Genomic DNA, 24,043 nt, shown 5'->3' on the forward strand with positions numbered 1-24,043 from the left:
CACCACCTCCCTATCTCTCACTATTAATAGCCTGGCAGGCTCCCAAAATGAGTGGAATTTCTTACTTTGTTGCATTTAAGGATCACTGGTTGTCTTGTTTATACTTTGCACATCAGGGAAATTGGCGAACACCAGCTTCCACAGTTTCACCTTATCTACACTGCTACCTCCTCCCTCTTGCCTCCCAAATTCCTCATCTGGAGTATCTGTGAGAACCAGGAAACCGAGACGATCTCAGAACAGTCCACACTGAGGTCCCACACCTCTCCCAAAACAAAAGGCAAGGGACAGTCTGTGACTGCCCAGGACAAATCCAATGTGGGAGATGCCCACCCAGCTGGGAAAGGGCATTTTCAGGGGAGAATTGGCAACCAGGGTATGGCAGTGGCACTGTGTGACCCTACTGTCCCCTTCCTCGTACAGTGCCACAGCTCTGCTGGAAATGCCAATGCCATGAGTGTCACAGGAGCTTCAGAGCCCAGTGGGGACAAATGCAGGCAGAGGATTGCGACCGACACATTCCTGATGATGCAGGAGGAGGTTTTCACCAGTTTCCCCCAAGAGAGCTGAGCCCCACTGGCTCCTCAGGTGGAATCAAGCTGCCCAGGTGCCTGAGCCACATCTCATCAGCAGGTCCAGCTGCTGCACTGCTGACAGCGTGGGGTCTGCTCACACACACCTGCATCCTGCACAGCCCCGGGGCCCTTGCTGGGGCATCTCCATTTCAGTATCCTTGTATTAAGAGAAAGGTAGAATCTGGGCTGTGCCAAGAACATAGAGCCCTTTGGATCAGCAAATCTGAGAAATGTCTATTTCCTGCTGGTTCACCCAGGCCCAAAAAAGCATGTGTTGGGCTGGAGCAGAAAGCAGATGCCAGGCCCTCGTTGCTTTGAGCCTTTTCCTCGAGGTTTTCCCCGGGGTGCATCCACCCCTGGAGCATCCCAGTCCATCCTCCTCCAGCCGCCTGCTCGCAGCCTCCTGCCGGGCAGCACCGGCAGCACCGGGCGGCACAGGCGGACACCTGCAGGACCACAAAGGGGAGGGGGGTTTATTACTGTTGTAACTGAAAGAAAATAATTCACTTTTATCAGTATGGAGGGGCGCGGCCAGGGCAGAACGCCGGCTGGGCCGGTGTTCCCGGCTGCTGGGGTGGGGGACGAGGGAGAACGGACTCGGGGCGATGATCGGAGGCTTCTCGGGAGGGAACACGGACGGACACACGGACGGGCAAGGGCGGACACAGGGACGGGCACGGGCGGACACACGGACACACAGACAAGCACGGGCGAGGGCACGGGCGGGGGCACGGGCGGACACACGGACGGGCACGGGCGGTCACACGGACACACAGACGGGCACGGACGGGCACACGGGCGGACACACGGACGGGCACGGGCGGACACACGGGCACACGGACGGGCACACGGACAGACACACGGACGGGCACGGGCGGACACACGGACACACGGACGGGCACACGGACGGACACACGGGCGGACACACGGACGGGCACACGGACAGACACACAGACGGGCACGGGCGGACACACGGGCACACAGACGGGCACGGACGGACACACAGACGGGCACGGGCGGACACACGGACACACAGACGGGCACGAGCGGCCGCGGCCCCGGCGGGCGGCGCGGCCGGAACCGGAGCGGCCGCGCGTGCGCTGTGCGGGACGGCGCCGCTGCCGGCGGCCCCATGACGGCCGAGCTGCGGGCCCGGGGCGGCGGCGGAGGCGAGGTGAGACGGCGGCGCGAGCCCGCGGGGCGGGCGGGGGCTCCGGGGGTGCTGGGGCGGGGGAGCGGCGGGGCGAGCCCGCGGCAGGGCGAGGAGGGCGGCGGGCGGCGCCCCCCGCGCGGGGCCGGGGCTGCCGCCGGACCGAGCCTCGCAGCGCGGCGGCCCCGCTGCGCCCCGAGCCCGCGGCCCGCGGCCGCTCGGGGCCGGCCCGCAGCGCTTCCCCGCTCTGCGCGCTCCCGGAGCCCGCCCCGTCGGGTTTCGTTGGGAATAACGGGCTCCGCGCGGCGCCGCGCGATGCGCCGGTACCACGGGAAAGGGCTCGGGCGGGCGCTCAGACACCCGCCGCTCTGCGGGGAGCAGAAACGCGTGTGCCCTCCCCGCCGCCGGGCAGCACCTCCCGGGGCAAGTCAGCGAAAACTGTTGCTCCCAAACTTCAGGGCTCTGCGGAAATCGGCTCTGAAGGGACCCGGACACGGACACGGACCCGGACGCGAGGCTGTGTCAGTGCTCAGGGGACTGAAGCCCAGACCGTCCCGAATTGACGCGGGGCTCTGCACTGTCCTGTAGCATCTCGGTGCTCTTAGGACCCAAGAGATGCGTTTCAGAGAGGTCAGAGTTACAGGGTGGGATGGGGTGAGGGTATCAGCCCTTTGGTTGTGCGTTAGGAGTGGCATTAGTGCAGCAGCCGTGCCCCGGTCTGGTGGGGACAGGGACCAGACCGGGCCCTCTGTGTGCATCTTGCGCACGTTAATGCAGCCCGAGGTTGCTGCCTGCTGCTTCTTGTTGTGACGGGTATTGGTTTGTGAAAGCCTTGGCCGGGAACGTGGGCTTTGTTCCTGCTGCCGCCTGTGGGTTTCCAGCTCTCTCCATATCCATTCTCCCCCACGATAAAAGTGTGGCTGAGGAGCAGAGGCTGAAGGCCAAGGCTCTGGGTGCCTTTTCTGTGCTCCAGCCTTCCTCCTCCTTGTGTGTGGTTATTTCTGGAACCCCCTTGAACTCTTGCACTGCATTTGCTCCTTTCCCTGTTCACAGTTTCTCTTCAAAACAAACTTCTGAGGGCGATGAGTCACCTCAGAGCAGGAAAATAGCAAAACCTTTCTATTCCATCATTCCTGGCTGACCTTGTAATTTTATCTCTAGTATCCTCCTTCCTCTCAGCCTCTTGGTTTTGTACTCATCTCTTGTTGCTGTAATTTAATACTAATAGGATTTGGGTTTGGGTTGTTATTTTTCCAGCAGGTAGGGCTTTGGTTCAGTTTGGGTTTGCAAGTGCAGGGTGTGTTAGCAGTGGCAGCACACTGGTGTTAATTACCAGCTACAGAGCTTGTTTTGTAGCCCCATGGCGTGTAACCTCAGAAAGCAATAACCAGACTAGTTATGGCAACAAAACCACGCACAGTCCCCAAAATCTTAACTAATTGGTTGCACAAAGAGTGGTTCCTGGTGGCTTCTGTGGGCTGCCAGGCAGCCATAACCCTCTCAAAAGTGGTACAGGATAAGCTCTCTGCTGTTAGCACAAACCTTTCCTCAAAGGCTGAATAAAAGGACGCACAAATCATTGAAATATTAAATGGTAACTTAGAGCAGAGGATCACTAATTGGCTTTTATGCTTACAGCAGCCTTTGTGAGTTCTCTGTGTGCTGGAGCAGAAAAACCCCAGAAAATCATGCCCTGTCCTGCCTCAGGTTTCATTATTATAATGCAGTGTATTAGCAAGGGTGTTTGTGGGGTTTTTTCTCCACTGGAAAAATCCGCCCTGCGGCGCAAGGTGGGGTCAGCCGACACGCACGGCACGCGCTAAGGCAGCAAAATTAGCAACATGATTTAAGTGGTTTGCCTTTGTGGGAGTATGCCTGCCCCGAGCCTCTCAGCCTTGGCTTCTCATCAGGCAGCTCCTCCTGGGGCTTCTGAGGTGTTCCAGGGTGTCTTGGCTTTTCTCAGGATAAAAAGAGCATGTGGGACAAGTTGAGGGGGGTTGCACACATATGTGCTCTTTCTTGTAAAAGTTGAGCAAAAGTAGTGTTTTAAATGGGACAGAGAATTGCCACCAAAATAGGAGTTTTTTGTTTGAATAGCTGACACAGGTGTGGGCTGTCTTTGTGTGTGGAGTATCATCCACACACATGACTAGTATGGGTGGGGGGCTCAAATAGTAGTTGGTGGAACTTGTGCTCCAGTGGCCTGGAAGCATCTTAATTTTTTTTCTCAATGGTGAGAGTAAGTAGAAACTTGAGCTCATTTGCCTGCAGCTTTGCTGGTTAAGATTAATTAAAAGTGTGATCTTAAGGAACTGGGATTGATCAGGCTGTGCTACTGCAGGATCCTCTACAGCCTCTGTAAATCAAGATACACGACCCAGACCTAGCAGTTGCTCCTGCTGCAATGTTTTTCCCATACCACATGCAATGCCAGCGTTATGGAGCTGCATCTCAGTTGTCACCCAGAGTGAGCCATTGGCAGCAGCATCAGCTGAACTGCAGCTATGAACAGGGGTGGTGGGACCCCCGGTGCTGGGAGGCTCCTTGTGGAGTAGTAGTAGTCTTTGACTGAGGTTATTTGTGCTTGCCATGTGCAGTGACCACCCTGTGGTAAGCCTAGGCTGCAAGGATTTTATAAGTCTGGTAAAGAGAGTTTCTGTTATCATTTGTTTTAAGTGGATGAACCAATCATAGCATGGGGCCTTGAGCAGCAAGTCTCACCAAACCTCACGTGGTCTGTGTGGAGTGGGAAGGAGGAGCAGTAACAGGCTCCTGGGCCCTTGCTCTGACACCTTATTGTCAGTAAGAAGTGACATGCACAAATGGCATGTGCCACCACACTGAAAATAGCTCCTGACCGTGCCCTGTGAGCAGGCGGCCGCCTTATATGTCCTGCTGCACATGCCATTGCCTCGGGGGTGGGGAGCCCCTTCCCACCACGGGTGCTGCACATCCCACAGCGAGGGTGGCCTGGCCTCCCAGGCCTGCCTGCATTCTCCTGAGGATACCAGGGGTTGAATGTTAGTCTGTGAATTTAGCAGGGAAAAAACCTGAGTGCGATGCTCAAGCTGTTGCTGTTTGCATCAAGCAAGTGTGACTGGGCTTGAGTATCAGTGTGTCAGCAGAAAGGAAGGAAAGAAGCAGTGCTGTGCTGGGCCCTCAGCAAGCCTTGCAGAAACAGCTTGATGTCCATCCTGGTCACCTTTTCACATAAGCTTTCTTTACTTCTTGCACATAGGATTGCCAGGTGCTCTTAAATCAGATGAAAGAGATCACAGGAATTCAGGATTCAGCATTCCTGCTTGCTGCTCTAAAGGTTGGTGCATATTGCCATAGTTTTGGGGAAAGAGAGCTCTGATTTTGTCCAAAAAGTCAGGCAAGTTCAGGCTCCCACCCAACATAGCACACAGGTGTTTGCTGGTGTGTTTGTCAGCTGATGATGGGCTGGTCCTTGTTAGAATGGTCCATGTGTGGCTTGTGAGAGTGATATAGGATCAGCCTGGGTGCGTGAGAGGCAAAGGGCAAATCCTTTGCTGTTCTTCTCCTCACTGGTGCTTTGCTTCCCCCTCTCATTCTCCTAGGCTGCTGATGGAGATCTCATGGAAGCAGTCACCTTCCTGACAGAGGACCCTGCTCCAGAGCCAGTGCAGAGCCCAGCTGCTGCAGAGCCATCCTCCTGGGAAGGGAGTGTGGTGGGCAAACAGCTCCCACAGGGTAAGCTTCACCTCTGCTTACCCCTTCAGCTTCATGTGTTTGTGCAAGCTCAAAGGGGAAATATCCATCCTCCTGCTTCTGCCAGCAACGCATCCCTCCAGCTTCTGTTCTGGTGCATATTTTGCTAGTACTGATCACTTAGTAGTGTTTTAATCATGTTTGGAGGTGACACATCACAGTTTAAAAGCTGATGATCCTATCTCTCTATTTCAAGAGCTCTGAACTGTTTCCTTAAGCTCTGAATTTAGCTGTAAGGAAATCTGGGTGGTGCACAGCTGCATGCTTTGCCCTGTTCTCCTCATCCAGCTCAGTGGCTCCTAGGCTGCCTGGCATGATCTGAACAGGGATTTCTGTTTAAAACCTGAGCTAGAAAATTTTGCTTGTATTGGTTGAAGAGCCATGTTTGTGAAGTATGATGTTTTCTAGAATTTCCTCTTAAAGAGAATGTTTGCTGCTGCTGGTGGAAAACTGATCAGAATGCTGCCTCTACTTCTAGATGTTGGTGCTGTACCTGCTGCTCACAACCAAGACAACCTCCGCACAGCCAACACTGTCAGACCACTGGAATCACCCAAAGCCCCAGCTGCAGAAAGGGATGCAGCTGAAAGGTCAGTGGAGCTGTAAAACCCCCCACTTTGGCTTTCCCAGGTATCAGTGGGTTCTGAGACTGCTGACTGGAGAGCTACCCTGGATCACCTGCCAGGTGGACACCTACTGGCTGGAGGGGAGTTTGGTTGCTGTAGCTTTTACAGCACAGTGTTTATCTCTTGTGACAGAGCACAGGAGGCCCATTCTGCTGAAAACAAAAACCGCTCCAAAAGGAAACGCTGTGAAGTCTGGGGAGAGAACCCCAAGCAGAGTGACTGGAGAAGGGCGGGTGACTGGCCTGTTGGAATGAAAAATATAGGAAATACGTGTTGGTTTAGTGCTGTTATACAGGTAATCAGCAAAAAAATTCTCTCATATCAAACTTGCTATGGTCTTGGAGTCAGAATGTTTCTCAGTTAGAAGTAAACATGCAGCAGTTCTGTGAGGGAGTCATCGTATGCAGATGAGTGAACATGACCCTGCTCAAACACAAACTTCTGTGTTTATGTGATGTGCCTGTACAGAAAGAGCCAAAGAGCAGTTAAATAGGCTTTACTTAAAAATAGCTACAGATACAGAGAATCTGTGTGTCTGTATGCAGGGAGTTGTGCAGCGATGGCCAAGTGCCTTCTGAAATGATAGAAGCTTGCCTGGCAAAGTGAACTGGTAATTTAATTTTACTGCAGTTATTGTTGGCTCGATAACACATGGTGTATCATATTTCAGTTAATGGAATACACTGGCATAGATGCTTGGACAAATAAACAGCTAGGCAGCATATATTATTAGTAATGATCTGAAGAAGAGACAATTGTAAGTGGAACTGAGCAGATTTGTCTCTCCTAACCATTTCACATCAGCAGAGAGATGTTAATCATTTGTCTTCAGCTCTGAGAGGAAGTAAGAAAGCTGCAAATAGGTTCTTCTCACCATGGCTTGTTCTTGGATGCTTTTCTGAGCCTGCCTGTGCAAAATAGAATGATTTTCCTAAAAGGTTTATCTCTATCCTTGAAATGGCAGAATGAGATTTCACCCTTGGGTGGGTACAAACATGCTGATGATCTCAAAGGTCTGTTCCAGCCTAGTTAATTCCATGATTCTGATTCTGTGCTGGTCCAGCAAGGGGCTGCTCACACTGTAAACGTGCGTTCAGTAACACAGGACCATTGGGAATGTGGAGTTACAAAAGAAACCTGTCAAGTCAGAGTGAAAACAGGGCATCAGATTGCAGTGAGTCCAGTCCTTGCAGGTGCTGACCAAGCTTTACCTTTCCTCTCCTTTCAGTCTCTGTTTCAGTTGCCAGATTTCCGGAGGCTGGTCCTTGGGTACTCCCTCCCACAGAATGTGCTTGAAAGTTGTCGTAGTCACACTGTAAGTTTTGATTCAGTAACACTGTCAAGTTTCCCTCTTTTGTGGTGTAGCCTTCTGCTCTTTCTCTAACCAGAATTAATTTGGGGCCATCTGAGACCTGTGGCTTTAAAATCATCTGGCTACATTTAAGATAAAATTAGGAAATTCTCAAAGACAGAATCAGGATAGGAAAGAAAAGGGCTGCTTCTTGTATCTCTGTCCTCTAGAGCCTTTAACTGCTGTGTGGGGAGATGTTTTTTCCTATAAAACTTCTTTGGCAGTTCCAGATGACTCCTTGGTTTGCAGGCATAGTAGAAGAAGTGGTATTTGAGCCAGTGTGCAGCTGGTTGGGTACCTTTTACGATATGTGCCTGTGGTGTTCAGTAGCACTATGTTTTAAGATGATGCTTTTAAGAGCTGCAGGAAGGCTTTGACTTTTCTTCTTTTTGCAATGCAGGGAAAAAGAAATATTGCATTCATGCAAGAACTTCAGTGTCTGTTTGCATTAATGCTGGGGACATGGCGTAAGTTTGTAGACCCTTCTGCAGCACTGGAACTCTTGAGGGACGTGTTTAGATCAGCTGAACAACCACAGGTAAAACCACGTTGAAAAGCCTTTTGCTCTCTTCAAACCAGCAGTCATAGCCACAGCAACCCCATTTTGCCTCATCCTGCTGGTACTTTCAGAGGCCTTTTCCCATGTTTGTCAGCCGACAAGCAGCTGTCCCTGTGTCATTAGAGTAGAATGTACGTGCGTGCTAATTACCCAGCCAGCCTAGCATGGCACTACCCAGCGCCATCTGCGTAGTCAGGGAGCGATCACGGTAATTTCCTCTGATCTAGTGTTCAGATAAGCAGAGTTCATTATCAGTCTAAATCAGCACAGCACTTGAGTCTCACTTAGCTCGGCTGAGTGGGGGCAGCAGTGCCAGCAGACTGGGGGAACACCTTCTGGTGGGTGTCACAATTGACTCTCCACTCTCGTCTCTCTTCCAGCAAGATGTGAGTGAATTTACACACAAACTACTGGACTGGCTGGAGGACGCATTCCAGCTCACTGTGAATGTCACGTGAGTGCTGTGTGGTCTCAGGAGTTTGACCTAAGGAGGCTTTTAATAAGTTGGAGGACTTTATGTGAAAATTTTGAGCAAATGAGTGTTCTTTGTTTCCTGTGGATGAGGCTTACTAAGCTTGAAATGTTGTACCTGCATCTCCTGTTGGTGAGTGTGAGACTTCACTCAGTGCCAATATGGCCTGCAGTGTAAATGAGCTTTTGAGGGAGCTCAGCAGCCCCGGTGAACAGAAAAGCTCTGGTAGTTTGAAAATTCCTTTCAGAAGCTTTTTATTAACCTTTTTTTTTTCCACGCTTGCCAGTGTAAGTTTTATCATGTACTTTGGAACATGAAAATTAATGAGAAGCTTCCTCTTTATTTAGTGCTTGGATAGAAAAATGTACTTTTGCTGTAGGCCCCCAAGCAGAGGCTTAGATTATGACTTGGGGTTCTTTTGCAGCCTCCAGCTGCAAATGAAAGTGTGCTTTTGCTCTCTGAAACAGGAGCCTTGGGGACAAATCTGAAAACCCAATGGTGCAGCTCTTCTATGGGACTTTCCTGACTGAGGGTGTCCATGAGGGTGAGTTAAGGCTTTGATAGACTCAACTTTTTAACTCCTTTGAGTGTTTTGGAGTTAACCAGAATGTTTTGTTCTCTTGAGTTAGCTCATGGTTTCTGTATGGTTTCCATCATCCAGGCAACAGTTTTTCCAAGATTGAGACCTTTGGTCAGTATCCCCTTCAGGTAAATGGTTACCGGAACTTGAATGAGTGCTTGGAAGGAGCCATGGTGGAGGGAGAGATGGATGAGGCAACAGCATCTCAGTCAGTGAAGTATGGACAGGAGGTTAGTTTGACCTTTTTTATTGGGCTTTTGGTTGCCTGCTGCAGAAAAGTGCAGCACACACAGTGCAGGGTTACTCTGATAACTTTAAATGGCAAATGTGAGTGTTCTCTAAGAAATGAATAAAAAACATTTTCTGGATACCTGGAATCTCATGTAAATGTCTGTTAGTGTTAGGTGTTCAGACACTAAGTGTGGTTAGACACTGTCTTTGCTGATTTATAAAGATGTGATGTCCTGTGTAACAGTTCAGAGAGTTTATTTTAAATTGCAAAGGTCAATGTCTGCCTCTGAGTTGAGTGTGATCAAGTCTCTCTCTTTCTGTTGAAGCCTACCTGTACCTGAGTAGGGGGAGACCTACTGCCTCCATATTTTCGGAGGGTAAAAGTACAGTGCTTAACTCCATGGTATGCCATTTGGAATTTGTCTCTTTCTCCCTATTATATTGTGTACGGTTTTGGATTTTTCTTCTTGGTTTCACTCTTATTTTCTGACTGTGATGATTTCATTTCTTTTCTTTTTTTTTTTTTAATCTCACTAATCACAAACCAATCATAAAAAACTTAGTTGCAGCAAGGTGAAGAAGCACCATTGCATTCAGCATCCTCTGTAAGTGTGTAAGTGCAGCAAAAGTTAGCTTGGAGAGAGGCTGGGAAACAACATTGACAAAGGTATCTGGTGTAGGCAGGGCAGGGAAGAGTATTTCAGTTCTATGAGAATGTTTGAAAATTGTGTTGCTGTGTTAAACTAGCAAAGGAGAAACAAAGTATTGAGCAGGGGAGCCCTGTTCTGACTGGACTCAAGTGTTTGTCCTGAGCTTTCCTGGTTTCTGCCTGAAGCAGTTCAGGTGCATTTTAGGGGATGTGGGTGTAGCTGGTGTTGGCTGGCACTGGAGATAAAGACACATTGGAGCTCATCAGGCAGGTTCATTTCAATCCAAGCTTTTTTAGTTCCTCAAAATTCTTTCCCAAAATTAAGGGAAATTTGACCCATCATGGAGCTGTTTTAATTCTTCTGTCTGCACAGATAAGAGGAAAAGGCTCTGCCTTGATTTCTGAGAAGCCTTACTGGGAAAATTGTGCATCTTAGTTGCACTTCCTAGGATGTGGTGGGTAAAGGGTGGCATGACAGGGGACATAGGGAATAAGGTGATTTTGTCTCTTGAGCACCTAGGCAAGTGTGCTGAAAGTCAAAGCAGCAGTGGAATTAACAGAAACTTTTCCCAGACTATGGGAGCATAAATCATTCCTCCTTTGTGGTTATGGGCTGCTGCTTAGAAGGCTCTGGTGTTGGGGGAGTTCTGTTGCTTCAGCACATCTGACATGAATTCCACAAAGGACAAGGAGCTTAGTGTGCTCATCCTGAACCCAGAGGGGGAGCATGAAGTGGATGGTGCCAAGCTAAAATAGGTAAAGGAAGTTTCTGGCAGTGGACACTGGAAGTTGTTGTGAATTCAGGAAGAGCAAGAGGAAGTGTAAATTCAATTGAGAATTTTTCTTTCAGCATAACTCTTTGAAATAGTGTATGAAGCTACAGAAAGTAGTTGGGGGTCTTCTCTGAATCCCCTAAATCAAGTAGTTTGCAAGTAGACTGAGAGAGAATAAGGATTCTGGTGCTGCAGGAGGACTCCTGGTTTGTTCATCACTGCATGTGATCTTCCAATGAAAAGAACTCTCTTGGGGGCTCCTAGATGATGTGCAGATTGTGTGGAGCCTCAACTAATTTGTAAAATTCAGTGCTGGACTTAATAATCCATCAAGCTGGATGCATCAGGCAATGACAAGTAATCTTGAGAGCAATTATGAGGCTTTTTCACAGTAAAAATATAAAATGGAAGCATAAATTACTAACTTGTAAAATTTGGCTTTCTGACTAGTCACTCTGCAAACAAAACCTAATTCTGTGCTTAAAGACAGAGACTTTTAAATCAGTCTGAAATCATATAGGATCAGTCTAAAATGTGCCATTAGCAGTCATCTTAAAACATTTCCCTCTGGGGGCATTTCTGCTTTTGTTACAGCGCTGGTTTACAAAACTTCCACCAGTTCTGACCTTTGAACTCTCCCGATTTGAGTTCAATCAGTCACTAGGACAGCCAGAGAAAATTCACACCAAGCTAGAGTTTCCCCAGACTATATATATGGACAGGTGAGTTGTCCTGTTGTACGGTATGTTTAAAGCTATTGCTTTGTTATAAATAAAGAAATTAAAAAGGTTGTTTGGGTGAGCAAGGAAAGATTCTAAAATATTTACAGAAGATTGTGGATGTTGGAATTAAACAAATCTCACCTGGCAAACGGGGCTCTGTATTTCTGTTTAGGTACCTCTACTGCAATAAAGATCTTATTCAGATGAAAAGGGAGGAAATGAAGAGATTGAAGGAGAAAATGGTGACTCTGCAGCAGAAACTGGAAAGGTAAGTAGTCAGCTGGTTTTATTTTATGCCCTCTGGAAGAGTGCAAATGCTTCCTTTTAAATGAGCTTTCCAATAGCAGAGGAGCTTGCAGGGGAAGCAGAAACAGCAACGTGCTTGTTCTGAAACATGTGGGAGAAAGAAGTGTATTTTCAAAAACAAACCTGTCTCTTCAATTGTTTCTAAATTTTACTGATACTGTTATAGGAATAAATTCTTTAAAGAGTAGAGTTGACACTGTCATCTGCACTGGCAATGGAGGTGAGGAAGCCCAGTAGCCCATTACAGAAAAAGTTGTTCTTCTCTTGTCCCATGAGGTTTAAACCCCTCTCATTCCTTCATTCATACAACACCTTGCATTTTTCCCTAGGTACATGGAATATGGCTCTGGCCCAGCCCGCTTTCCACTGCCTGACATGCTGCAGTATGTGCTCGAGTTCATTGCTACAAAGCCAGCTGGGGCAATTTCCTCTGCTCAGAGCTCTCAAACAACACCCCTGCACTCCCAGGCCAAGCCTAATGTTTTGGACGTGCTTTCACAGCCAAACAGGTCAGTAAACAGAAATAAAAAGGATGCACAGGAGGACACTTCACCTCCCAACTAAATGGTCCTGGGTGGCGTTCCAAAAGTGGGTTATTTATTTATCTGGGCACTGGTGAACACAATACTGTAGTGTGCAAATGCTTGTGCAAGTAGTGGGCCACTGCTTGCTGGTCATTTGGTTCTGTTGGTGTAAATAAAACACTGCATCTTGGTCTGTTCTTTCTCCTTGTCCAAAAGCATCCCTGTTTTCCTTGCCTAAGCAGCAGTTAACAACTAAATTATGTTCTCTTTTTGGTTAGGCTACTCATTTTTTTGCTTCATTGACCAGTAAATTACAGCAATATTGGATTATTATAACCCAGGCCAGCATGGTTGGTTTAACACTCTAAATTAAGCTGAGTAAACACACACATTTTCTTAGTAGCAATGGAAGGAATTTTTAGCATTGCTCATTGTGGATCTGTGCTTAGAGAGTTCCCTAAGAATTTTCCTTAGTATTCTTCCTGTATTTTAGTTTGGACTGTGAAGGCAGAAGCACATTTCAGTGTACTTGTTCTCTCTACTTTTATACTGCTCTGGAAAGGAAATCCTGCTCCAGCTCTGGAGTAATTTTTGTTTGGTTTATTTTGTACTCTTTTCCAAAAAAAGTAAAACTAGAGAAAGACTAAAAAACCTGCCCACTACTCTTGGCTTTTGCTCCACAGCATACAAGAAAGGACTGATACTAGGACTGAAGATGAAGCTTTATTTGTGGCCAATGCTTCACCACAGCAGAGCTCCAGTATGGATCTCCAGCCTCCTGTTTCACCTGCAGAGCTGTCTGAACGTCCAGCTCCTCACGTGGTCTCCAAAGAAGAGCTGAACCTGGTTCAGATGTGTCTGCAGCGATGGAGAAACGAGATCGAGCAGGACGTGCGAGGTTGGTGCCAAATGCACTTGTAGGGATTTTCTTCCTCAATGCCCCCCTGGCTTCTCCCCTGTAGCTTTGCTGGATACAGCCTGAACTACAAATAATTTTGTCCCTGTTTGAGATCTGGTGCTGAGTCTATCTGATATTCTCTGCATGGCCTCAAATTCTTTGAAGTCAAAGGAGCTAGCATAGCTGATGAGTAGTCATTAATTTTTATGCATTTCTCTCATGGTTGATGTTCTTGGCAGATCTGAAGGAGTCTATTGCCAGAATAAACCTGTCCATTGAACAGATGTACTGTGACCCTCTCCTCCAGCAGGTAGGAAATGCAGCTTCAGTATGTCAATATTAACCTAGGATTGCTGATCCTCATTTTTGTTAGTACACGTTGGTTTAAATTGCCCCCTTCACTGTATTTTTAAATTTCCAGTGATGAAGCAGAGAAAGATTTACTTAGGAAAATCTTGTTTCTTCTTTCCTTAAAAGTTAGTTTTCACATAGTAAGAAATTTGTCAAACTGCTCGACTCTTGTGCCATGCTACACCTACAAACATTCCCACTGTTGGTGTAGAGAGGTCAGGCAGAATCAGTCCCTAGCTGCACCCTGAATGATGTCCTTGTCACTTTGCAGGTTCCCTACCGTTTGCATGCAGTCCTGGTCCATGAGGGACAAGCAAATGCGGGGCACTACTGGGCCTTCATATATGACCAGCCCCGTAAAAGATGGCTCAAGTACAATGACATCTCAGTGACAGAGTCGTCATGGGAAGAGCTGGAGCGAGAGTCCTTTGGAGGCTTGAGGAATGCCAGTGCCTACTGCCTGATGTACATCAGTGGCCAGGTGTCCCCTGTTGGTGCAGGTACACGGCCACAACTGCTGGTTAATGACGTGTGTGTGTGTGTGCTGTGTCTCTGGCCTGCATGATCATTATGTTCCTCAGCTTCTCCAGCACAGCTGTCTTTTGACAGAGCACAAAACTTCACCTCAGATAGGATTAAATAATCTGCTTCGTGCTCGACTCATTTCTAAATCTCTGATAGGGCTGAAAACTGCCAGGAGAAGCATCCAGGTGAGATTGGAAGCAGCACCTCATGCATGAATTGTGTGTACAGACTAACACTGCCCTTTTGCCACATTTAACATGCATCTAGTGCTGGTGTTCTTCATTTTGACTTTTTGTAGTGTTTATATGGGAGCATTTGTTTCCTCAGGGCATGTAAAATACCTCCTACTTTATCTCTCCCATTTTTATCACACTTCCTGACTCGTTTTCTTGGTCTTTGATGATTACACTGAATCTAAATGGGCTCTTTTTTGTGCAGCCTTTCCCCAAGAGCTATTGGTACCTGAGTGGCTCAGACTTAGTGTGTTTGCAGTGCCAGTGCTTTGTAGAGACACTGCTATGCACGTGGCTCTAGACATGGCAAACAGCTGTACAAGGACACAATAATTTCACGCGTGGCTCATTTTGATGTAATAAATGGAAAGAAACAATGGAGAGCTGACATTCTGTTCATTGCTAAATGTGGCTGATGAGGATCTGGAGGTTGTTCTTTGTTTTCTTATGACAGTTCTGAAATAAACCCTTTTTTTCTCCTATTTAATGCAATTTTTTGTTGTTTTTTAAAGCATTTTGCAAAGGGTGCATAAAAATATCTGCTGTAGAAAGTTGCCATTTGCTTTTGATAAATTTTAGGACTTGTCTGAAGCTTATGCTGCTTGGGTTTTGTGCTGTTTTAAAAGTGAATACTGGAGTAGATCTAAAAAGCAGTAAGAAATATCAGCATGATACTCGTGCTATAGAACCCATGCAGCCCTTACCTTTACCTGCTGTACAGAGATGAAGGTGTGTCATCAACAGCTGTGAACTTTCCAGCTGTTGGCAGTTCAGTGCTGTTCCCAGTGCACCTGGAGCCCTTGGACCAGGATGTGTCTGACCTGCATCAGCAGATGCTGGTTCTGGAACTGCTCTGTGTAAATCATGTCCAGTAGTAGAACAAAACAGGGCTTTGTTTTAGATAACTCTGTAGATTTGTCTTTATTTTTGCACCTTTGCTTCTGGATCACCTTAAATTACAGAGCCAGTAGAAAATTTGGCTTCTTTCCCCTTTTACCCCTCAGCCAGTTTCCTGTGGCTGCCCATGATGCTGTGTGTGTGCTTAGTCCCTAAGGGTGGTGCCCTGCCACAGTGTGTTTCCTTATGCCAGTCTTGCATCTCCTGCAGATGAGGATGAGGGCCCAGAGGCTAGACAGCTCCAGAAGGAGGTGGAAGCTTTGTCCCCAGAACTGAGACACTACATCCAGGAGGACAACTGGCGCCTGGAGCAGGAGGCAGAGGAGTGGGACGAGGAGCAATCTTGCAAGATTCCTCAGATGGAGCCTTCCCCTACTTCTGAATTGCAGGACCTCTCCTCTGAGTCAGGACCAGGTAATCTTGCTCTGAATTTGCAAACCATGTCGGAACCAGGAACAGCCAGCTGGTCACCAGTACCACTGTGTTGAAGCCTTGCACAAATGTGTCAGAATGCAGGAGCAGGTGTGAAAGAGGCAGCAAAGGCAGCTACTGGAGGCTCTGCCCTGACAGTACAAAAGGCTGTTCTGCTGGTTTTGCATGTGCATCCTTCCAAGCCTGTCCCCAGAAATGCTGTTTCCCATTCACTTAATCATCATGGGCTAATATCAGTTCATTTCCAGCTTTTTCTTTTTTTCACAAATATGGAGTGGACAGGTGCTGTTCTCTGGAGTGGGAACCCCTGATGCCATGTGCCATTCCCATTGGAATGGGGTACGCACACGCTCGCCTCAAGTGCCTTCACCTTGGGCAGGAAGGCAGCAGCTGTGTAAAACTGCATGGACAAGCTGCAAAACATTTTAGAACATGAGAGAAAAAAGCCTTGCAGCTCTTGCTGACTAGTGCCACACGTCTGTCCTGACAGAGCAGTCATCAGTGTGTGAGCCAAGCGTGCACTCCCTGTCCTCGGAGCATGCCAGGATTGCCAAGGAGCAGACTGCCAAGGCCATTGCCAACACTGCTGAAGCCTACGAGAAGAACGGCGTCGAGGCAGCTCTGTGCGAGGTAGGAGCTCAGCCTTGGCCCAAGAACCTCCCCCTTCTTGTCTCCAGATTATTCTTCTTGATAGACCTTTGCTTTTCCCATTTCTGTGAAGTTCTGTAGCTGTGCCACATTTAGCTCGGTCCCCTTTGGCTTTCCTGTATTTTGCTTTGGATTTTCTTACTCTCTCTCTTCTTTTTCTTCTTGGCCACAGCGCAAGGAGGTAGAGCCACTGAAGGCCCATCCAGAAGAAACATCCCCCACAGTTCAGGCAGAGCAGCCCCGGGACACTCAGGAAGCAGAGGCTGCTGCCCAAACTAGCTCACAGGTCTCTGAAGTGGAAATCCCCAGTGTGGGGAAGATTCCCGTTAGATCCGATGCAGATGGATATAATGAGGAGGTACAGATCCCAGTGCAGGGATTAATTAATTAATTACTGCTGCTCATTAGCCTGTAGCTTTGTAGTTAGCTGGCTTTGAGCTGCCCTAAGGGTGGGTGTCATAGTGTCTGTCATAGGAGCAACACCCTGTACAAAGCTAGTTTTCCTTCTGTGGAAGGGAAGAGGGACCACATCGTTCCATAATTCCATTTTTAAATGTCATCAGAGAAGGAGCTCCATAAGAGCACTCAATTTGTCAATCTGCATGTTGGTCATAATTCCTCTTTCTGGCACAACTGTATCAAAATCGATCCTACCTATGTTAATTTCTTTACAAGTCTCTTTGCTGGCTTCAGTCAAAGACCTCAAACCCAAGCGCATAATTTACATACCCTGCCCACTGATTTTTTTGGGATCTGACTTTAACCACTTTCACACATGCTCAGGCAGTGTTTTGAAGTTCTCTCACGTGCATGAGTTGGATTTCACACAAACACTGGGGCTGTCACTCCTTGAGTAGGTTTGAGATGTTCTGGAGTGATGTTGGCTCGAGGAGGTTCTGCATTTATTTTACATGTCTTAGGAAGATTGAGTGGGACATGGTGGGGACATGGCCAGCCTGCTTTACCTTCTCACTTGTTGAATTTAAAAATTCAAGGGTTTGGAGTGACCAGCCTTGAGATCTTTAAATGCCTAAAAAAAAGCCCAGCATGTAAAGTGCATGTGATGGATAGAGTCAGTAGCATGCAAGTAACTCACAGCCCCAGTTATCAAACCTGTACTCATACAATTTCCTTTAAATCTTACCTTTTGAAAGTTTCTTCCATTCTTCACTATGCTGTCTCTTCTTTCCCTGTCTGTTACTGTTTTCCTTGTTCCTGTTTGTGTCTGTTCTCCTGCTTTCGTGGTAGGTGATGCTGAGTCCAGCCATGCAAGGTGTCATCCTGGCTATTGCAAAAGCCCGCCAGACCTTTGATCGTGATGGGTCTGAAGCAGGGCTTGTTAAGGTATTGATTTGTTTGCTAAATCAAATAGTATGGATATCTGTTTTCCCAGAATAGAGAGTATGTGCCATATTGACAGGTCAGGAATGTAAAGGGAACGATTTGTGCACTTTTTCTTCTAGTTAATGGCCTTTGCCCTGCATTTCAGTTCCTGCTGTCTTACAGTGATGAGGTATCCATGGGTTCAAAACAATTTTTAGAGCTTGCAAGAGAACACCCTCCTGCCAAGACAAACAGAAACTTTACTTTTTTCTTCTTATTCTTTTAGTACTGTAAAATTTGTTTTTTTGGTCCTGAACGTACTTCTTTACTTGTGACATCTGCTGTCAAAGATGTCCTCAATAAATGTCTGTGTGAACAGAGGTTTGAAAACATAACCACTGGTGAATGCTGAAGCTGGTGTTATATTTTACAGGCAGGTAAATTTAACTAAAAATACCACATGGACAGAATCATCCATGCTGGTAATCTATGGGAATATAAATCACAAGATATTCTTGCACCTCAGCAGGTAGAAGTGTGTCCCAGTCGATTTTGGCAGCCTGAGCACTTGTCAGAGGGTTGCCAAATTGGTCTAAGGCAGCTGTACCCTCTCTCAAAGGCATTTACACACCCTGGAACTTCTGGAAGCTCACACTTCACACGTGGGGTGTGCCTGGCTGTGAGGGCCATTGGTTTAGAGCCGAGGTGTTGGTGGGCTTCCTTTGAGCCCTGGGATATCACCAGCAGAGGAGGCTCGGTGTCAGCACAGGAGTCCTTCTGAACAGGACCGGTTTGAGCTCCTGTTGGCTGCTGTGGCAGTCAGCAGACAGGCGGATCTGTCATTCCTGTGTTCCATTGGCAGGCATTCCATGAGGAGTACTCGCGGCTGTACCTGCTTTCCAAGGAGACCCCAACCCCCCAGAACGACGCCCGCCTGCAGCACGTGCTCATCTACTTCCTGCAGAACAATGCCCCGCAGCAGGTGGTGGAACGGACCCTCCTCGAGCAGTTTGCAGACAAAAACCTCAGCTACGATGAACGGTGAGTGCTCAGGATTCCAGGGAAGGCTTTTCCCACCTGGATGTGGCCAAGGCCACTGTTGTGATTTTTGTCCTTTTCCACTCACATGGAGCAGGTCCATCAGCATCATGAAGGTGGCACGGGCAAAGCTGAGCGAAATCGGTCCTGACGATGTTGACATGGAGGAGTACAAGGTAAGGGACCAGAGATCTGTCTGATCCTTCATGCTGTCCTAGCTGGCTCTGTCCAAACTGGGAAATGGGGAGCACAGCATGGGGCTGTGTGGCCAGCACAGTGGCCACTCACTGCATGCCTGTTGGCAGTGGGTGTCTGCAGGAGGCTGCTTAGGGAGAAGGAATACAACGGAAATCTGAGCTTGGAGGAGTGTCTGCAGTTGGCTAAATTCGTATGTGTTACTCATGAGAGACATTTAAACACTTAAAAGGGTAGAACTGGGGACCCCAGACTATGCATGTGTGTTCCAGATGAGGCTGATGCTCTGTTTCCTCCTCTCCTCACAGAGGTGGCACGAAGACTACAGCCTTTTTCGCAAGGTGTCCATTTACCTGCTGACGGGGTTGGAACTCTACCAGAATAGAAAGTAAGTTCCTCTAATTGTGTTTGGACAAGATAAGTTGTAGCTAAAAGTAAAGGCCACTGTGACAAAAATTTTTCTTTCTGAGCCACAATGGCCTGTGTTTGAGGCCAGTGGGAGATTTTTTGACCTGCTAATAGGTCTTCTTGAATCCACAATCGAGCTTGGTTAACATTTAAAAAATATGAGCTGAGCTGCTGGCTGGCTGCCTGACAGTTCTGAGAGTTTCCCCTAAGATTTCCCTTTGGGAAGTAGAGCTTTATATTCTGTTTTCCAGAGATGGATTTGCAGGAATGATTGCCATCACTTTGGGTTTTTCACTTTGGACTCCTGTATTAAAAGGGAACTGTCTTGAGATGGATGTTACACTTTGTGTAAACACATAGTTTGGAGCCCTCAAAGGGCCTTGGTTTCCTCCTTACCATTCTAGAACCTGTATTTTCCTTAAATGGTGCAGGCTTTCAGAAATTATTCCTGGATGGAAACAGAACTGAATTCCAAGGTGGTTCACAGTGACAAGCCACCAAATTCAGGTGGGCAAACTGACATGAGCCATGACAAGAGCATCTTAGAATTACCCCAAATTGACCTAATCCCTGTCAGCAGTTCTGTTTTCTCACCTGAAGCTTCAAATGTGTGAGGTTGGACACAGCCTTCTGCCCTTCTTGGGGTATCCTCTCATAGTGCAGTTCCTGGAGCAGTACAGAAAACAAACACAGAACAAACACATTGCACATGAGCTTGGTTTTAAGGGGCTCTGCCCAGACACTTGTTTGGCATTCTGGGCAAAAAGGAGCAGGGATGGCTTGACATAGGGCATCTGTTCTTTTGTGCTTTGGCAAGGAAGTACAGCTTTTCCCATTGAGCCTGATGCTCCCAGCCAGGCCCAGCAGGAAAGGTTTCCTGAGCTGAGCCAAGGGAATGGCTGTAGTCACGGCCCTGGCAGAGCCCAGAGCCTGCAGAGCTGACCCTCTTCTTGCAGGTACCAAGAGTCACTCACCTACCTGGTCTACGCCTACCAAAGCAACACCAAGCTGCTGCTGAAGGGAACCAACCGCGGCGTGAGCGAGTCGCTGATCGCCTTGTACCGGAGGAAGTGTCTCCTGGTGTGTATGGAGGAGCTCAGCTCTCACTTTGGAGAGGAGGGGAGGGGGCAGCCAGGCGCCATGGCAGCCAAGACCAGTGCAACTGTTTCTGTTATGTCTGTTAATGTGATTCTGCCCCTTGCTGAGTGCCAGCAGCAATGTGGAAAGCTAATAATAATCATGATTCAATTAAAAACATGCCACATAGGTTTCAGGGAGTCTAGGCAAAGGCAGATCTGGTTCTTGCCTTCTTCAAACCAGAATTGTAAATAAGCTGTGTGCTCTCTGTATACAGATAGAGCAAATTGCATGTATGTGTATGAATATATATGTTTTCAAGTTTGGTGTTTCCCATGACTGAAAGTGGCTGTTCCACCAGATCCTGGTGCTGTTAGTCCTTACTGTCTGCATGGCTGCCAGTGCAGGGCCCAAGCTGGGCCTTCCCTGGATGGTGATCCATGGTCCATGCTTGTTCTTTACAAGTCTGTCCCCAATTCTCCTTCCACCCCCAGAAGCTGAACGAGGTGGCAGCTTCTCTTTTTGTCAGCTGTGAAGAAGCTCATGTGTCAGAGGGTGTGAGCATCCTGAATGAGCTGATCATCCCCTGCATGCATCTAATGAACAACTTTGAGATCTCCAAAGAGGACCTGGATGCCATCGAGGTCATGAGGAACCGCTGGTGCTCCTATTTGGGACGAGAAGACATGGACGGTAGGACATGGCTGCTGTTCGTGGGCAGGGCAGTATGGGATCTGAACTGGGAAAGAATTAAAGGACCATCTAAATTTAAATTCTTGGTGTCTGCACTGCAGCCCATCAAGGCCTTTCTAATTGTGGGAGGAGAAATTGGGCATTTGAATTGCCCATTAAGTCCTGTTACAGAAGAAGTTAATCTTTTGCACTAAAACAAGCTGCAGAAGTGTCCCTCATCCCTAAAATGGGACAGTTGATGTCCCAAGAATGGCTTAGAGTTCCCCTGAGGGGCTTGGGTCTTCTGTTTAGGGTTTCTCCCTGACTGGAGGTACCCAGGAAGGCAGGTGAATGCTGACATGCTTAGTGGCGTGGCATGCTCCTCTTCAGGAAGGAGGAGCAGGTGTTATCAGAGGCCAAGGTTATGGAAGAGGGAATGGGGAAGCAGATTTGGGGCATCTCTGCCTTCTGCAGAAGAGTTTGTCATTGTAGAGCTGAATGTTGGTTCTGGGCAGTTGTTCTTGTTCTGTGCTTTCTTCTGGAGTTAGCCTTTGTGACTCCCCTCAGGTTGTTTCTCTTCAGACAAATTGGTCCTAACTTGCCTTGACATGTTCATGAAGGTCTGGGGAGTCCCTGCAGAGTTTTTATCACTAACAGGGGGTAAACTTGATGAAAGAAAACTATGCAAAACCACAGAGGTTTATTCTCAAAATGTGGTTGTAAAAATTAATATTGGATAAATTTATCTCAGTTGCTGGACTGGATGTGACAGCCTTTGGTTACACAGAAGGTTTTAAAGGACCAGAAGCTGAGTGCTCACCCCTCCCAGGTTACGTGGGCTGGCTCAAGGGTTGCCTGCTCCTCTTCCCCCAGTAGTGGCTGTGGTGTATTGTGCACTCCAGGGGCCTCAGACCTGCCCTGGGCATGGACGGTACCAGCTCAGCACGGGCTGAACTGGCCTGTCTGGGTGTGTACAGGATGTGGAGGCTCCATTCCCCTCAATTGCACAGTCAATATTTGAGTGTCACCCTGAAGCACACAGTGATTCTTCACCTGACAGCCGGGACAGGAGCACCTTTCCAGGGAAAGCTCTGTGTCTCGTGTCTCAGTGGGACGTGGCCCAGTGCTCAGGCAGCCAGGTGGCAGTGGAGCCTCCTCATGGAGCCCTGGGAGGCAGGCAGGGCTGCCTGGTGCGGGGCCTCCTCTGCCTCAGCAGCCACTGCTCGTCCCTGCTGATGGGCTGGGCAGCTCTCAGTGCAGGGAGAGGAGCCTGCAGAAGGCACCACAGCTCCTTAACTTGGGGCCTGGAGCCCTCTGCCATTGCCGCCACTGACTGTGTCCTCCTTTCCCCTTGACAGCAAAGCTGCAGATGAAGCTGGGTGAGCTGCTGCCCCGGCTCCTGGACGGCTCCACCGAGGTCATTGTGCTGAAGGAGCCCCCGAAGATCCGGCCCAACTCCCCCTACGACCTGTGCAGCCGCTTTGCGGCCGTCATGGAGTCCATCCACGGCGCCTCGGCCGTGGCCGTGCAGTAACCCCGGGCAGGCACGCCGGGGCTGCAGCGGGAGCTGAGGGGCCCTTGGGATTCCAAGCTGTGTTCTTTGTAAATACGAGCGGATAAAAAGCAGTATTGCACTTGTGAGGCTGAACGGAAGGCAGTAACACAAAGGACCTGGACCACTGCTACAGTGCAAGGCGCAGGCCCTGGCAGCACCGTGGGGCCCAGCCAGGGCTCTAGAGGCTCTTCTGTCCTGGCAGCCCTCCAGCTGCAGCCCCTGGGCCCACAGGAGCCCAACTCTGCTCAGCACTGCACATTGGGGCTGGGCTCTCGGGCACCTCCACAGCTCCCTGAACGGCCACTGCCGGAGGCTGCATGTTCCATTCCAGCCAGACTCCTGCTCACAGGAGCCCGGGCTGAGTGAGGAGGAGGCAGCAAGGAGCAGTGGCTCGTGCTCTGCAGCGTGGGCAGTCATGCATGCAGCTCTGTATTGTGGTCAAGTCAAGCAGGCTTTTTCCTTTTGTATTCTAACTGGCACCAGAAACCACGCAGGAGCCTTCCTTGAAGAAACACAGGCAAATCCTGGCAGTGAGAGCCAGGACGGGGCTGTGGGTTTGTGCCTGGCAGGAGCGACTGGCTCAGGGCAGTCACATCACCCCAAAGGATATTCCCCTTGTGGCTGGAAAGCAAACTTCCTTCTCCCCTCGGGTGGTGGGTCAGGGCTGGATTACTGTCAACGGCAACTTAAGGGCTCAGATCAGCCCCTTGTGTTGGTGGTGGGTGTTTGTGTTGACTTGGTTAACAAAGTGCCCTGTTCGCATTTCCTTTTACGGTCGCCCTGTGCTTGCATTTGAGCTGCAGCAGTTGTAAGCCAGAAGTTCTGAGTCAGTGGAGGGGGATCCTTTTTTTGGAACTATGCAGAGTTTTCTAACAGTGCAATAAAAGCATTTGTTCTATGTTAGAATGAAAAAGCTCCTTCCATGTCTTTATTCCACTCTAGGGTTCTGCCTGAAGGTTCCCCCTGTACAAAATGTGTTGTCATTAGCAGAGCTGCCTTAAGGGTGGTTCCACCATCCTGTCAGGGGGTGTTTCCCCAGTATTTAGGAATAAAGTGCTCATGTGGGAGAATCTTGCACTCTCCTGGTGACTTCATGATGAAGTTGAACTGCTTTTGTCCACAGGTACTCTTGCTGCCAGTGTTCCAGCAGTGAGCCATGCCCCCTCAGGGACCAGGGTGCTGCAGTGCCAGTGCTGCTGTTGGAGCTTGTTCCCCCCATTGTTGGGACCGAGCAGTGGGATGAGGCCTTCAGCTCACTGCTCAGGGTGCTTGGCCTTCAATGAATGGGAACGTGGAGCTCTTGAACAGAGCCCCCAGGCCAGCACCCACCCGGAGGCATGCTACCTCCTCCCAGCCAGCACTTGGCATTGCCAGGCAGCTTTTGTGCACTTGCAGGCAGTAGGATGTGGTTTGGGAAGAGGAGAGCCTGTTTGTTCTGACTCGTGAAACAGTGGCTTTGCCCTGTTCTTTGTGTTGCTGCCAGAAGCTGAAATGCCCAGCCCATGCCCACAGCCTGATTTAAGGAACCAACAAAGAGTGTC

General features: G+C 48.7%; 1 protein-coding gene across 4 annotated transcripts; it reads left to right on the forward strand.

The window, feature by feature from the left end:
• The first annotated feature begins 1,621 nt into the window (after positions 1-1,621).
• On the forward strand, positions 1,622-23,415 carry USP28 (ubiquitin specific peptidase 28). Of its 4 annotated transcripts, XM_077189920.1 has the most exons (26): positions 1,622-1,749; positions 4,964-5,041; positions 5,307-5,439; positions 5,936-6,047; positions 6,216-6,378; positions 7,312-7,398; positions 7,835-7,972; positions 8,374-8,447; positions 8,933-9,009; positions 9,127-9,275; positions 11,293-11,420; positions 11,593-11,688; positions 12,056-12,235; positions 12,934-13,148; positions 13,388-13,458; positions 13,771-13,999; positions 15,365-15,568; positions 16,077-16,216; positions 16,407-16,592; positions 17,483-17,578; positions 18,420-18,598; positions 18,693-18,771; positions 19,099-19,178; positions 20,155-20,278; positions 20,770-20,968; positions 22,306-23,415. In XM_077189920.1, the coding sequence occupies exons 1-26, from the start codon at positions 1,708-1,710 to the stop codon at positions 22,479-22,481; spliced, it is 3,435 nt and encodes a 1,144-aa protein (XP_077046035.1). In that variant the 5' UTR covers positions 1,622-1,707; the 3' UTR covers positions 22,482-23,415. The 4 variants fall into 4 exon arrangements, with proteins under 4 accessions (XP_077046035.1, XP_077046037.1, XP_077046036.1 ...); XM_077189921.1 differs by lacking the exon at positions 4,964-5,041 and having other exon boundaries at positions 1,637-1,749; XM_077189922.1 differs by lacking the exons at positions 16,407-16,592; positions 17,483-17,578.
• The last annotated feature ends 628 nt before the right edge of the window (positions 23,416-24,043 follow it).

The sequence above is a fragment of the Agelaius phoeniceus genome, chromosome 23 (genome assembly GCF_051311805.1).
Source record: "Agelaius phoeniceus isolate bAgePho1 chromosome 23, bAgePho1.hap1, whole genome shotgun sequence".
In the NCBI taxonomy this organism is placed as follows: Eukaryota; Metazoa; Chordata; class Aves; order Passeriformes; family Icteridae; genus Agelaius; species Agelaius phoeniceus.